Source organism: Somniosus microcephalus, chromosome 8 (genome assembly GCF_052327205.1).
Source record: "Somniosus microcephalus isolate GS21.2 chromosome 8, FLI_Smic_1.0, whole genome shotgun sequence".
In the NCBI taxonomy this organism is placed as follows: domain Eukaryota; kingdom Metazoa; phylum Chordata; class Chondrichthyes; order Squaliformes; family Somniosidae; genus Somniosus; species Somniosus microcephalus.
The window spans coordinates 26,943,891-26,956,080 of record NC_140994.1 but is presented as its reverse complement, the minus strand read 5'-3'; the positions used below and the strand labels follow the sequence as shown (position 1 = coordinate 26,956,080).

Below are 12,190 nucleotides of genomic sequence, written 5' to 3'. Positions count from 1 at the left end.
CTATTGAAAAACAAATTGTATTTAAAAATTAATCTTAAATTTATCTTTTGCCAATTTAAATTTATGTTTTCTTGTTATATTGGCCTGATTTACCTTAAAATAACATTCTGGGTTTACCTTTCTATACCATTTAATATTTTAACAATAGTGCACTGACAGACTGAGCTCCTGGCTGCTCTGCAGTTTTGGCATATCAGATGACAGATATTTAAGTTGTTTTGAGGATAAATAAAACACATGAATGAAGAAACCATTACACAGATAATTCTACACTGTTGGATTGCAGGAACAGGACCACCAAGCACAGAACAATGTAGTCTGACCATTATTCAGTGCATGGTCCCAGCACACATACATGCAGCAATATAAAATTATAAAAATGGCTTTAAGAATATTGTCACTTGGATCATATTAGTAATTTATTAGAAATGCATATTGACTTTTTTAAGTCTTTAAAATTACAGACAATGGGTAGCCCAATATCTTATTAGCTACCAGTCATTCTTTAAATGCTGGCTGGTAATGAATTATGAAACAATAATTTGCAAAATCTTGGGACTTTTATTAATTCATGAAAGGAAATTGGTCTAAAACTGATGTTTAAATTGAGTTAAATCTTAATAAAGACTACAAGAGTTTCTGCAGTGCGCTTTGATATTGTAATCCCAAGCACAGATGCCAAATTTTGCCTACCTGAAACTCATTATTAATTAATTCTTTTTTAATATAGGTTGGATTTACTCATTTGGAAAAAGTAGAATTATCCCTCTTGATGTTGATCTATAATGCAGATGGCTTGAATTTCACTAACCAGCGAGTTTAATCTTGCACTTTGTGCAGAGCTAATCAAATCTTCGATAACAGATGCGAAGATCCCAGTGTCAGTAAGCATGTTTGGATCTTTATTCTAATCAAATTACCCAGACGTAAGATAAGTCAACACTGATCATCAAGCTGGCGGAAATTTAGATTACTCATTGCCCGCCCATTCCTTTTGTTTTAATAACAACCGCGCTCTATGTTTTCACACATTAAAGCAGAAATTGTGATGGTACCTGAATAATTAAAGAGTTGTCTACGGTGTTGTGTGAATCTGATCAATGTCACTGGCAAGGAAACGTGACCACAGCTGTGCTTTAAAAGTGCTCCCTGCTATGTTTTTTGCTGTGTGTTGGAAAGACAATACTTACTCTGTTCACTTTACTCCTTTTTGACCTTGCTGCAGGGAGCAGTGTCACCAGCTGCACTGGTTAACATGGTCACCTTTGGGTTTTTAAAAGAAAATGGTTTGACAGGGGATGAAACACATTTCAGATAAACTTGCATTTCCCGCAGGTGTAGCAGTCCCTGTTTGTGTGCCTTGTACCGTTTGTTTATTTAGCTTCCTAAGCAATTTGGCTCATTCATTTTGGCGTCTGAGACTTTCTGCTAGCTGTTTGATTCAGTGCCCTCTCCTCTCCGTCCATTTTCCTTCATGTCATTGGCTTTTTCATGCAGTCATTTAAAGAAATAGATGAGAGGATTTTGTTTCTCCATTTCTTCCTGTCTGTCATGACCTTTGTTTTTTTTTAAAACTTCCTTGGTCCAGTTTCAGTAAATAGTCATTGAGTGCCATGCCACCTGCTGAAGGTAGTTGAGAAATTAGCTTTTCCTGAAATTACCCTGACCAGTGACCTCTCCCAACCCACCCTAGGGTTTTGGAAGGCTGCTCCAGCATTCTGTGTGGCCACATTTACTGCTCAATTTCGATGCTGGTGTTTAGTCTCTTAATTATTACTTGTCAGTTTAACTCAATAAAGCCTCAAGTAAGTAGAATTAATATGTATTTTTTTTCACAAGCTTGTAGTGGATGCTCTGTTCTCTGCTGGACAAGACTGTTGGCTACTTTCACCACCGTTTCTCTGATTTCTTTGTTCTGAAAGGAAAGACAAGATGAAGAAAAATCTGTGAAATCTGCACCACATACCACACAAGCTCCTGTGTCAAAGGTCACTTCTGGAAGCTCAGGATTAGGAAGAGGTAAAATTATATTTTTATCCTTAAGCTTTGATTTCTCGAGTTAATGAAGATTTTTTTTTCATTGGGTCTGTGCAGCTAACAGGTGTTAGCCCTCAAGCATGGTCTCCAGGGCAGCCAGTCTATACAGCAACTTGAGGGCGATATAACTCATTGTAGCCTTGAACACATACAAATTGGTTGGGGAGACAACTCTTGAAGTTTTTTTTTTCCAAGGCCAGATGACATGAGAACTTGAAATCCATGTCCGAAATCAAAGGAAAATTTTAAACTGTCAAAATGTAAACTTATCAACAACCCCTTGACATTTTTTTTTTTTAAAAGAAGCTTTCTGTATCAGATTCCAATTCAGAGTCAGGTGGGAGGGACTGTGTCAGAAATTTGCAATACAAAGCAGAAATTGAGAGTGCATCAAAAAAATCAAATGTAATACAAACCAACCTTCATCTCACTTGTCACATCTGCTCTGTCTAATTTAATTTTGAAACCAGAGAGGGGAAAGGGATCACAAACAATGTGTAGATGATAATATTTCATTTTTTTTAATCCTGTCAAGAAAATTAACAGCTGCACATTGGGTTAAGTGCTCACACGAAAGCTGATTTCTATGAAACATGATGTACGATACAATGAAAAGAATATTTCAAAAAACCCAGAGCTGCGGAGCCCAATATAATAGATCACTTCCAACCTTCTCACCTGATTCCCTTGGTGGGATTAGCACAGTGGTCTTGTCTGTGCGGGATAGCTCTTGAGCAGGGGTGAAGATGTGAAGAACACCAATAAGCCAGCAAAAACAGGGTGCCGTGGCATTAACGGTCTCATTATTTACAGATCTCAAGCCAGTCTATTACTTTGACATAAGGTTAGCGTTCGGTGCTTCAGCCAGTCTGACACTATCCCCTTCTGTTTACATTTCAACTTAAATGTCTGACTGGTGCTTTTTTCATCTGTTCTTCTTTATTATAGCCTTTACAGAAGATGCACTAAAGCATGTGTGTCATAGGTGATGTGGTTAAAAAATTGAGTGGGGGTGTGGAAAGGGAAGTAGATAACACTCACTCCCATAGAACTTAGGCACGACAGGTTAAAAAGTCATTTGTATTTTATGCGCATGAGAAATAAAGAAAAAAAATCATGTTTCAGAAATGAGTAGGTGCCCAGAATGGTAAAGAAGCTTTGCTTCATCCCACAAAATAATGAAATAGTGACACCAGTGTAACTTGGAATCATTTTAATTCCCCCAAGACTCAGAATTTCCCAGAAGAATGCAATGGTTTAATGATTACACCTTTGCATAACAATATGAATAAACTGAAAATATTGGGACAATAGTTATGCCAATGAATGAAGTTATTAGATATCGTGTATGATCCTGGTGAAAAACCTTCAGGCCTTATATTTCATTTCTGACTTCTGCTTCATATAAGAGCATTGTAATAGATCCTAAAGCAATGCTGTTCATGAATTTTTTAGCACAGTGAGTTCAACATGGTCACAACACAGGCACAAAAGATTTTAAAGCTTTTCTGAAAAAAAAAATGTATTACAGTACTTGGGTTTACGAAACCTACTTCTCTGTCTAGGGGTGTGTTCTACCCTGTGCAACACAATCCTGACCCATCTCTAGCCAGTACTAAATAACTACCTAAACCGTTCCTTAAGTTTCAAATACAAATAACTTTTATGCTAGATTATTAACACATATACACCATGTTGAGCAATGCCAACTATAGGGACTTTGCAGACTCATCTGTGGAGGTATACAGTGTAGGGCAATGAAATTTGCAATGTATAGCTTAAAAAGGGAAGACCACATAAATGAGGAGTGAGTTATGCTCTCCACTATGTACCATACATATAAAACAGAGGAAATGCGATCATCACAACTTCTGCAAAATTTATTGCAAACTTGCTTCAAATCATATCGAAATACACTGAAGGCTATTAATTTTTTGACATTGCAAGGAAGCTGTTGTCACAGTGGAGGTACTATTACTGTTCAGTAAATAGACGATCCCATATGTTTCAGAATGGAGGTGGAAAAAGTCTGTGGCTAAATGACCTCATAGCTCAAGTTACATGTTCTGCAGGTTATTAACTCCATAAATCTTTTCCATATCCCACTCTGAAACAATTGACATTCTGTTTGTACTCTTAATAATATTTATTGTATATTGTGTCTTTTTTTTTAAAAAAAAAACCTGAATGCAGAGAATATTTGAATCAGTTACTTTCATAGACAGTGAAAGACTGCAGTGCGATGTGTTGTATGGTCTGGGATCATTGCTGGAAATGCTAGACTTGTTCAACGTGGCGTGCACTCCTAGGAATGAGGGTCTCTTCATATTTGCTTTTAATTGAGAAAATTGGGTAAAAGGCCATGGCATGTATTGCAGGACACCCCCGTGGTTGAAATGAGTGGAAGAGAAGATTAAATATAATGATGGATTCTTTCCTGAGCTGGGACTGCATTTTTCAGTCATCTGTTTTTGACTTGCATTTGTATAAGCCATTGATATACTTGTCAGTGGCTGTGGGTATTGTTGGGGGGAGTGTTTTTGCGGCACAGAGCAGGTGTAGCTCAAACTGGAAGCCGTGTCACTTGAGGAGGAGCGGGATTAAGTAATATAATGTGGAAGCTGTTAATTTAACCTTGTGCTTTTAGATTCTGTTTTTTTGCGGTTGAAAATGATGCCAGTTGGCAGTATTTCCTCATTCGGGTCTCACTCACAATGTGGGACCAGGAACATGGCACAGGAAAGTGTTAGTTAGCATATCCTGCTCAATCGCCATGAAATTTAAAAAAAATGTTGCTCATTAACTGCGTTTTGTCAGCACACCTGTGGTATAATATAGTCTATCGCGATTGGTGCTGATGGAATATGATACTGGAAATGTGTTCAAAGGAGTTTCAGTTGAAATATTGCCACAGTGTCAAAAAAAGATTGCTCTGTAATATTCAAGGCTGTTTGGTGTTGTGAAATTTGTTTTGTTCACCTTGTGGCACAGATTTCAAAGCATCGTCAGCAATACTAAAAGAATTGCGCACATGGAAGAATGCACAGACATAATTATGCTCAGTCACAATCGCGACTTTAAATTTCCTGGCTGCAGCCTTGATGTTGTAGTGCTGACGTGCTGGATGCGCAGGTTGAAAATCCAGCCTGCCCAAGTCCAGAATACAGCGGCAGAATGCGCCAGTGGTAACTGTTTATATTTACAGTGCAGGTAGAATGCACATCTTGAGGTTATACACTCCCTTTATATTACAGTCGGGCTCCCTCCAGTATCAGCACTATAAGATAAATGCAATGCAAGAGTCCTGTTAAAGAAGAATTAAAATACAAGGAATGGAGGAAAGTGTGACTAAGTGCTTTAGACACTGCCTTTTTATCTCTGGACTTAGGTCCAAATTAAGTACAGAAGGATGGGTTGAAAATCTCTTTTCTGGTGGTTGCAAAAGTCCGAAGTCAAATGATTTTGAGTGGCATAAACACAGTTGATGGTGGACGTGAATCTAAAGCACAAAATTGCATAATTTGGTACTAAATTTGCAGTCTTTCTTTGAGTTATGGGAGGTGAAAAAAAATCCCATTGCTGCACAGAGTAGAGCAGAGTAAAAGCCAGACAGTGTTATATCTAAAATAACAACAGAAAATGCTGGAAAAACTCAGCAGGCCAGGCAACATCCGTGGAGAGAAATTAGAGTCGACGTTTCGGGTCAAACCCTTTTTCAAAACTGGAAAGGAAATGAAATAAATCAAAAGGCAGGGCTGGGGAGGGAACAAAAGAAGTGAATAGACATTAAGAGGTATTCAAAACAAGACGAGATGGTGATAGGACTAGTAAAGAGACAAAAGACGGCTCAGATTAGGTGTCAAATGCGCTGGCAGAATGAGAGACAGCTGCCATGTGGGAGAGAGAAAAACAAAGAGGAAAAGGGGGGGGGAGGGAAAACCCAAAACAAAGGGGTGGGAAAAAAATGAGTAAAAATGTAATAGGGGTTATATCTAACCTGGGAGTGCTTGATGCTGACATTGGATGCAAAATCATGGGGAAAGTGTTCTATTCTCCAGCACTACTAGCCCTTACCTATGTAAACACAATAAAGAGAATTTAAAGAGCGAGAATGTGAAGAAAATATAAGTTTGAAATCCACGCAAACACATTGCAATTATTACAAGTTCATATTGATTACAGGGCTGTTGTGCTTTGCCAAAGAGATCTTTTTCTAAAGTCGTCTCTACTGACCACATTATCGATGCAGAACAATTTTTGGAGGGCTGCGTCAAAGTTTAGAGTCTGATAGGATGGTAGAAATATCAAGCACGTGAAAATCAACAACAGCAAGAACTTTATATTGAAATGTTTCCCTTTAAGCCACTCAACTCATTTCTCACTATGTACACGCCATTTTATTAATGGAATCCCTGTTCCTTTTAACAAGAACATTTCATTATATTATATTTTGTTGCATAATTGTCATCTCCAAAGCAACTTCTTGCCTAAGTTTTTTGTTAAAACTACCTAGAATAATATTAGTTTACAGAATGAAAAATTGTATTAAAGCCTCTTAAAAATCGTCACTAGAAGGTTAAGATACTGTGGCCAATAACACAATGGCCAATGCCCATTGCGCGGAAGCATATTGGGTGTCGTCTCCGTGTATTAATGGACTCCTATCTTACCCCAATACAGCTGTCCAGCACGTAGCTTGCTGGGAGTCTGTGCACAAAATGTGCTCAAGACTCATTCAGACCCCAGAAGTGATTTTCAATTTGGACATTTCAAGGAAAGCCGTTCTGAATGCAAGCTGCCGATTTATCACAGGTTGCTTAAAACCAACAAACACCAACAGCCTATATATCCTGGCAGGTATCGCTCCCCCGATATAAGAAGAACGGTAGCCAGCAAGAAAGAGCGACTCTGTCAAACATCAGATGAGAGGCACCCTCTGCATTGTCATACACCTACACCCAGCCGCCTAAAGTCAAGGAAGAGCTTCATGAACAGTGTTGTTCCATTACAATCAACCTCATCTGAAGCCCGCATCGCCTTGTGGAAAGACCGGCTCGCCAGTCTTGAACAACCCCCAGCGATGGAAATTTTACCTGATGAAAGCCTTCCCCCAGGAGCTAATTGCAACTGGGCAATCTGGAAGTGCCTTAACAGACTTAGGACTGGTGTAGGTTGCTCAAAGGTGTCACTAAGCAAATGGGGATATTCAACCAGCCCGACAACTTGTGAATGTGGAACTGAGGCACAGACTATACAACATCTCCTGCAATGCCCATCGTTAGAGGAACCCTGCACTGTTGCAGATCTTGCCGAATCCAACAACAAGGCGCAAAAATGTGTCCAGTTCTGGCTGGGCTATGTATAGACTGTCCATGGACACGATAAGAAGAAGAAGAAGAAGGAAAGCCAATGGGAAATGTAAAAATATTTGATCCTTGGCATTTTTCTCCTTAACATAGGCCACCATTATTCATTACCACTGTTTTTTCTTTGTTCTTCACCAGCCAAATCTTACAAGGGGACTTAAAATCTCAGTAGCTGGAATTTGGCAAAAGTGGCAGCAATAAACAGGCAGTCAGCAGCCCTTCCATTGTCACTGGTGCCCAACATTATGGTCTCCCAATCTCCGTGGGGCTCCCAGCACGTCATCCGAACGCCATCAAATAATGTGAATAATCTGGCTTCCTATTATGCGTTAAGGTCAGCTGATTTGTATGCAGGGATGGCCAGTGACTCTGAAGCAATGGTCTTGCATAATCAACCTCACTGTGCATCAGAAATATGAACTGTGAATTGGCACAATGAAACTTTTTTTTTAATTAACATTATTTGTTTTTCTAAAGCAACAATGGAGGCTGCAGTAACACAGACACCTGTAATGGGTTACAGGTCATTGTTCGCTGAACAGGTAGCCACATAACATTCAATGCCTTGAGGTAGACTCCACTTGTTCAAAGATTTAGAGCATAAATAACCTATGTTTCAGGCAATGTCCTGTGGAAAAATGGCCTTAGAAGAACCATTTGATCTTTGCGTGCCTTTCTGACAGTAACAAGTAGTTTATGTTGAAGTTGAAATCGGTGCCAGTGAATTTTCCCATTTAGTTTTACACAAAAAAAACCCTCAAACAAAATCCAAATACTGACTGCAGTTGAGTATATCTATCTATTGAGCCAAGCATTGCTGGAGTGACTGAATGTGGGTTATAATGCCTAAAGCAAAAGGTTGAACATGTTTCTACACATTCCTCATCACCTCCGTAAACTGAGGAACTCCTGTTCACATTGTGGATTGTGCAGTAGTCAGTTTTTGTTTTATTTCACCCTTGGATTTAAATCTCTCTACTTTATTAAAAAAATCGGTGTATGCTTTATGTTACTTGAAAGGCATCACAGGGACCATTGCAAGACTGGTGCCTGTTTCGAGCGATTCAAGCTTGCCAGAGCTAAGCCATACTACCAGACCAGCATCACTATGGTTGGGGAACATGGAGAAAGCATCCAAATAACAGTTACATCTTAAGGTTAAAAAAATAGATGACGGACTGTGTGGGATCATTTTGAAACCTTGCTTTGCACCACCTGAGAAGCCAAAAGCAGTCTCAGACCACCTCCTCAAGGTACTCTTGTACCATTTGCCTAAATTCAATTTGGACAATTTCACACCCAAATTGCTCAGGGCAGCTTGCATCCATATGCAGCCAAAACCTGCTTTGCATCAATACAAATTGTGCAGCATATCTGGCTTATAGGATGCTTAACGAAAAGCTTTGCTGTGGCATTGCCAACGCGCTAGCCTGTGCCTTGTGACAAGACCAGGTAATGGCCTCTGCTTAGTTTCTCGCTGACTTCAATTAGCAGGAAATAGTAACAAGCACTTTCTCACACACCACACTTCTTCAGCCAATCGCAATTTCCATCTTAGTCCAAGGGGATAATAAAAATAGACACTAACAGATGTACCATATGCTTTAAATCATCATTTAATTAGGCAATAATAATGGAACGACAAACCGTACACAGATTGGGGTTTTACCACCCCAGGGATTGTTTTGGCATGAGGTGCAGCTGAGAGCTAAAACAATCGCTGACGTGGCAGAAGCCCAGATCCACGTACCCCTAGTTGTTTATTAGGTTTCTTCATCATATCCTGTTACAGTTTTAATGGAGTAAATGAATCAGAGTTCAAGCTGCAAATGATCGTCATAGCAGCAGTGGGAAAAGTCACAAGAAAGGAGCTATTAAAACTCCAATTGTATACTCGCAGTGTGTATTTGGCACTTTGACGGCCAGTCCCAGTGTGGCTACATTTTCAATACTGACCCAACCAAGGCATTTCATTGTAATGGTTACTGTGGTTGTAATATAACTATAAAAGGAATATTTATTGATCATTATTTGACGTTTACCCAGTGACATGAATCTTGTCATTCATGTGGAAATGACTTATGAAATAATACTGGGCGGCCTGCTGGTGGCACTGTCCAGGGAGAGTATAAATACTCGGGCATGGGCCCAGCTTGCTCAGGACATTTTTTTACAGGAACTAGTGAAGGACACAACGAGATCTCCATGTTGTAAAACAGTTGATTAAAGCTTTGTTTAACGCTTAGACCAAGTGCCTAGTAGTTTTCTTACATCACCCAGGGCAACAGTTGGCCTTGGTGCTCCTGGCTTAAAGAGGTCAGTGTTCCCACTCCTGATTGCTGCCCAGTGATTTCTGCTACAAAGTGCGAGGATGTGGAATTGGGTGAGAACAGGGTCAGACTTGGCTGTGATGTACCCCCCCACCCCACCCAATCAACTATTCTTCCAACACTCACGGCGACAGCTTAGAAAGGTACCTGAGGACTGCTTGTTACCATGGAACCCTACCCCAGCAAGAGTCAGTGGGTGTGTCCTTCTGTGATGGAGATATATCTCTGGGAAGAGAGGTAGGACTTCCAGCCTTTTGGAGGTTGTCTCCCCAGCCTCTCCAGGGGAGTTGTGTCCGATTGGGGTAGAGTTTTGCAGTGGTACACCTCAGGGGCCTGCCACACTGTGGGGATGCTGCTTCCGTGCTACTTACAGAAGTGGAAACATTTTTCTCTTCAGCATGTGTGAGATAACCCTCTGTTAGTGCTGGCACAGACCCTTATTCAATTTAAATCTCTGGAAACCCACTGTCTCTCCATCCCAATGACTTTAAAATGCTACAAGCCTGGGCTAAACACATCCCTTGCTTCCAACATTTAAACAACGCAAGTAAAAGGAAGTATGCCGGACAACATATTTTCCTCACTTGCAATCATTTCAATATACCCACCCATATCAGGCATATTGAATGGCATTGGCATGAAATGGGATGGGGGGAGGGCAACAGGAAGCAAGATGGGACAGAAGGACGGGACAGATTCCTCAAAAAATCATCTAGGGGCAAACAGGAAATCCAGGCAAGTGTCTTCAGGGAAGTAAAAGAGTAATCGTAAAAATATTTTTTTATTTGTTTCCATAATATTCATTGTTTAGAAATGTAGCTATAAACTAAGGGCTACCTTAGTCCGAAATGATGCTGTACTGGTATAATATAATTAAAAAATAATGTAACACTGGCATTCAGTTCAGTTTCTTATAACAGATGCCAATAGAAGAATGTGAGGGTATTGCAGGGAATAACAGCGGGCAAGTGGTTAGCAGATACCACCTAGTGGACACATAGGAATATTATTCGCTTGCTGCCTGACACTTAAAGCAGCAAAGAAAGTGGGAAGTGGGAGGGATGTTAGCAGATGTGAAATGGATCACACAAAAGAAAACCAGTCTTCATACAATTTTCTGAATGGATTGTGTCTCAATTATTCTCAGGTGCAAATCTTTCAACACTAAGTGGGTTGGAGAACCACGTGGATGAATCCCTACAAGAAGTTTTCCCAGATGCCTTTTCTGCAAATGAAATTGTGCTGAACAAGTATTCAGCCACGATTTATACCTCTCGCAATGGTGGGAATACGTACGAAGAAGTGAAGGAGGCCACGATGTGTTTGAGCTGTGCAGAGAAGGCAAGCATGTAGTCAGTCATAAGAAAATGCTATAAAGTCAGCAGGCACATTATGTGCATCAGGGAACTGGTGTTTTTTTCTGAAGTAAGGAACATATGATTGGGGTTTGAGTCTATCAAAAGGTTAAAAATGCTGGGTGAGGGGAGAGGATCTCTGGCATTCTTTTAAGACCCAGCTTCCAAGATGGTATAATGACATTGTTTGCTGGCATTTAAACTCGCATGACACACAGAATTGGCAACCCAAGGTTCTCCATGTGATGAATCGGCAATCTTACCTGCGTCATTGGAGGAATGAAGAAATTACAGATCAGTTCACTTTGAGATAATCTCTTCCCCCTTCTTGTGGCTGGCACATAACCAACAATAGTAGGGCCTCTGGTTGCTCTGCAGGGTGTCGTACTGAGCCCTACAGACTGGGAAGTTCCAAGATTTGACCTGCAGTCTATGCTGAGTTAGCCAATCTCAGTCTGCTGTGTCTAGAGTAGACCAGGGAATAATTGGTCTGGGCTCATGCTCCTGGCCATTATCTGGTGAACCCGGCTGGAAACTGGACCTGTGTAGACACCAGATGAGGGCATTAGTGACTGCTTAGTTGTGAAGATCCATCTTATCCCAGATCTCATGGTCAAGTTGCCCACTCAAGACTCATTTGTCTCGGCTCACATATGAAGAATGGCTGCTTGGTTACAATACCATAGAGCTGCTGATGCAAATCAAACCACATGAGTTGGTGCCTTTTTGGAAAAGGAAGGATAAGGGGAGAAAATTGCAGGGGGTAAAAAAAAAACTAAGTTGGCGGTGATCTGTCAGCCTGCCTGCAGCCGCAGCTGGGGAGTAGGATAAAAAATTTAAAACAGCATTTGAAAAAAAACTATTAAACAATGGTCCTCAGTGATTAGCTGAAACCTCTTCAGGTGAGTGGCCAATTGTTCAGAAATAAGTGTGTCAATCTCAAAATGAGGGCAGGTTAGAAGGGTTGCTGTCCCTGCAGACTATACTCAATACCAGGCAAAAGAAGCCTTCATGAGTAGAGAAGCAGAGGTTTAAGAGCTTGACATGGACTCCATCATGCAAAATGATGTCCCATCCATTCATTCTGCTTGAAAAAAATATG

General features: G+C 40.3%; 1 protein-coding gene across 3 annotated transcripts in view; it reads left to right on the top strand.

The window, feature by feature from the left end:
- The window catches only part of LOC147113393 (uncharacterized), a 374,107-nt gene that overhangs the window by 205,071 nt on the left and 156,846 nt on the right, over positions 1–12,190 (top strand). For all 3 annotated transcript variants that reach the window (XR_015079196.1, XM_085994401.1, XM_085994400.1), the window contains 2 exons: positions 1,923–2,019; positions 10,881–11,074. Coding sequence is in view for 2 of the 3 variants with exons in the window: in XM_085994401.1 (XP_085850527.1) it covers positions 1,923–2,019; positions 10,881–11,074 (291 nt within the window). In the remaining variant the exon portion in view is untranslated. The remainder of the gene's footprint in view (positions 1–1,922; positions 2,020–10,880; positions 11,075–12,190) is intronic.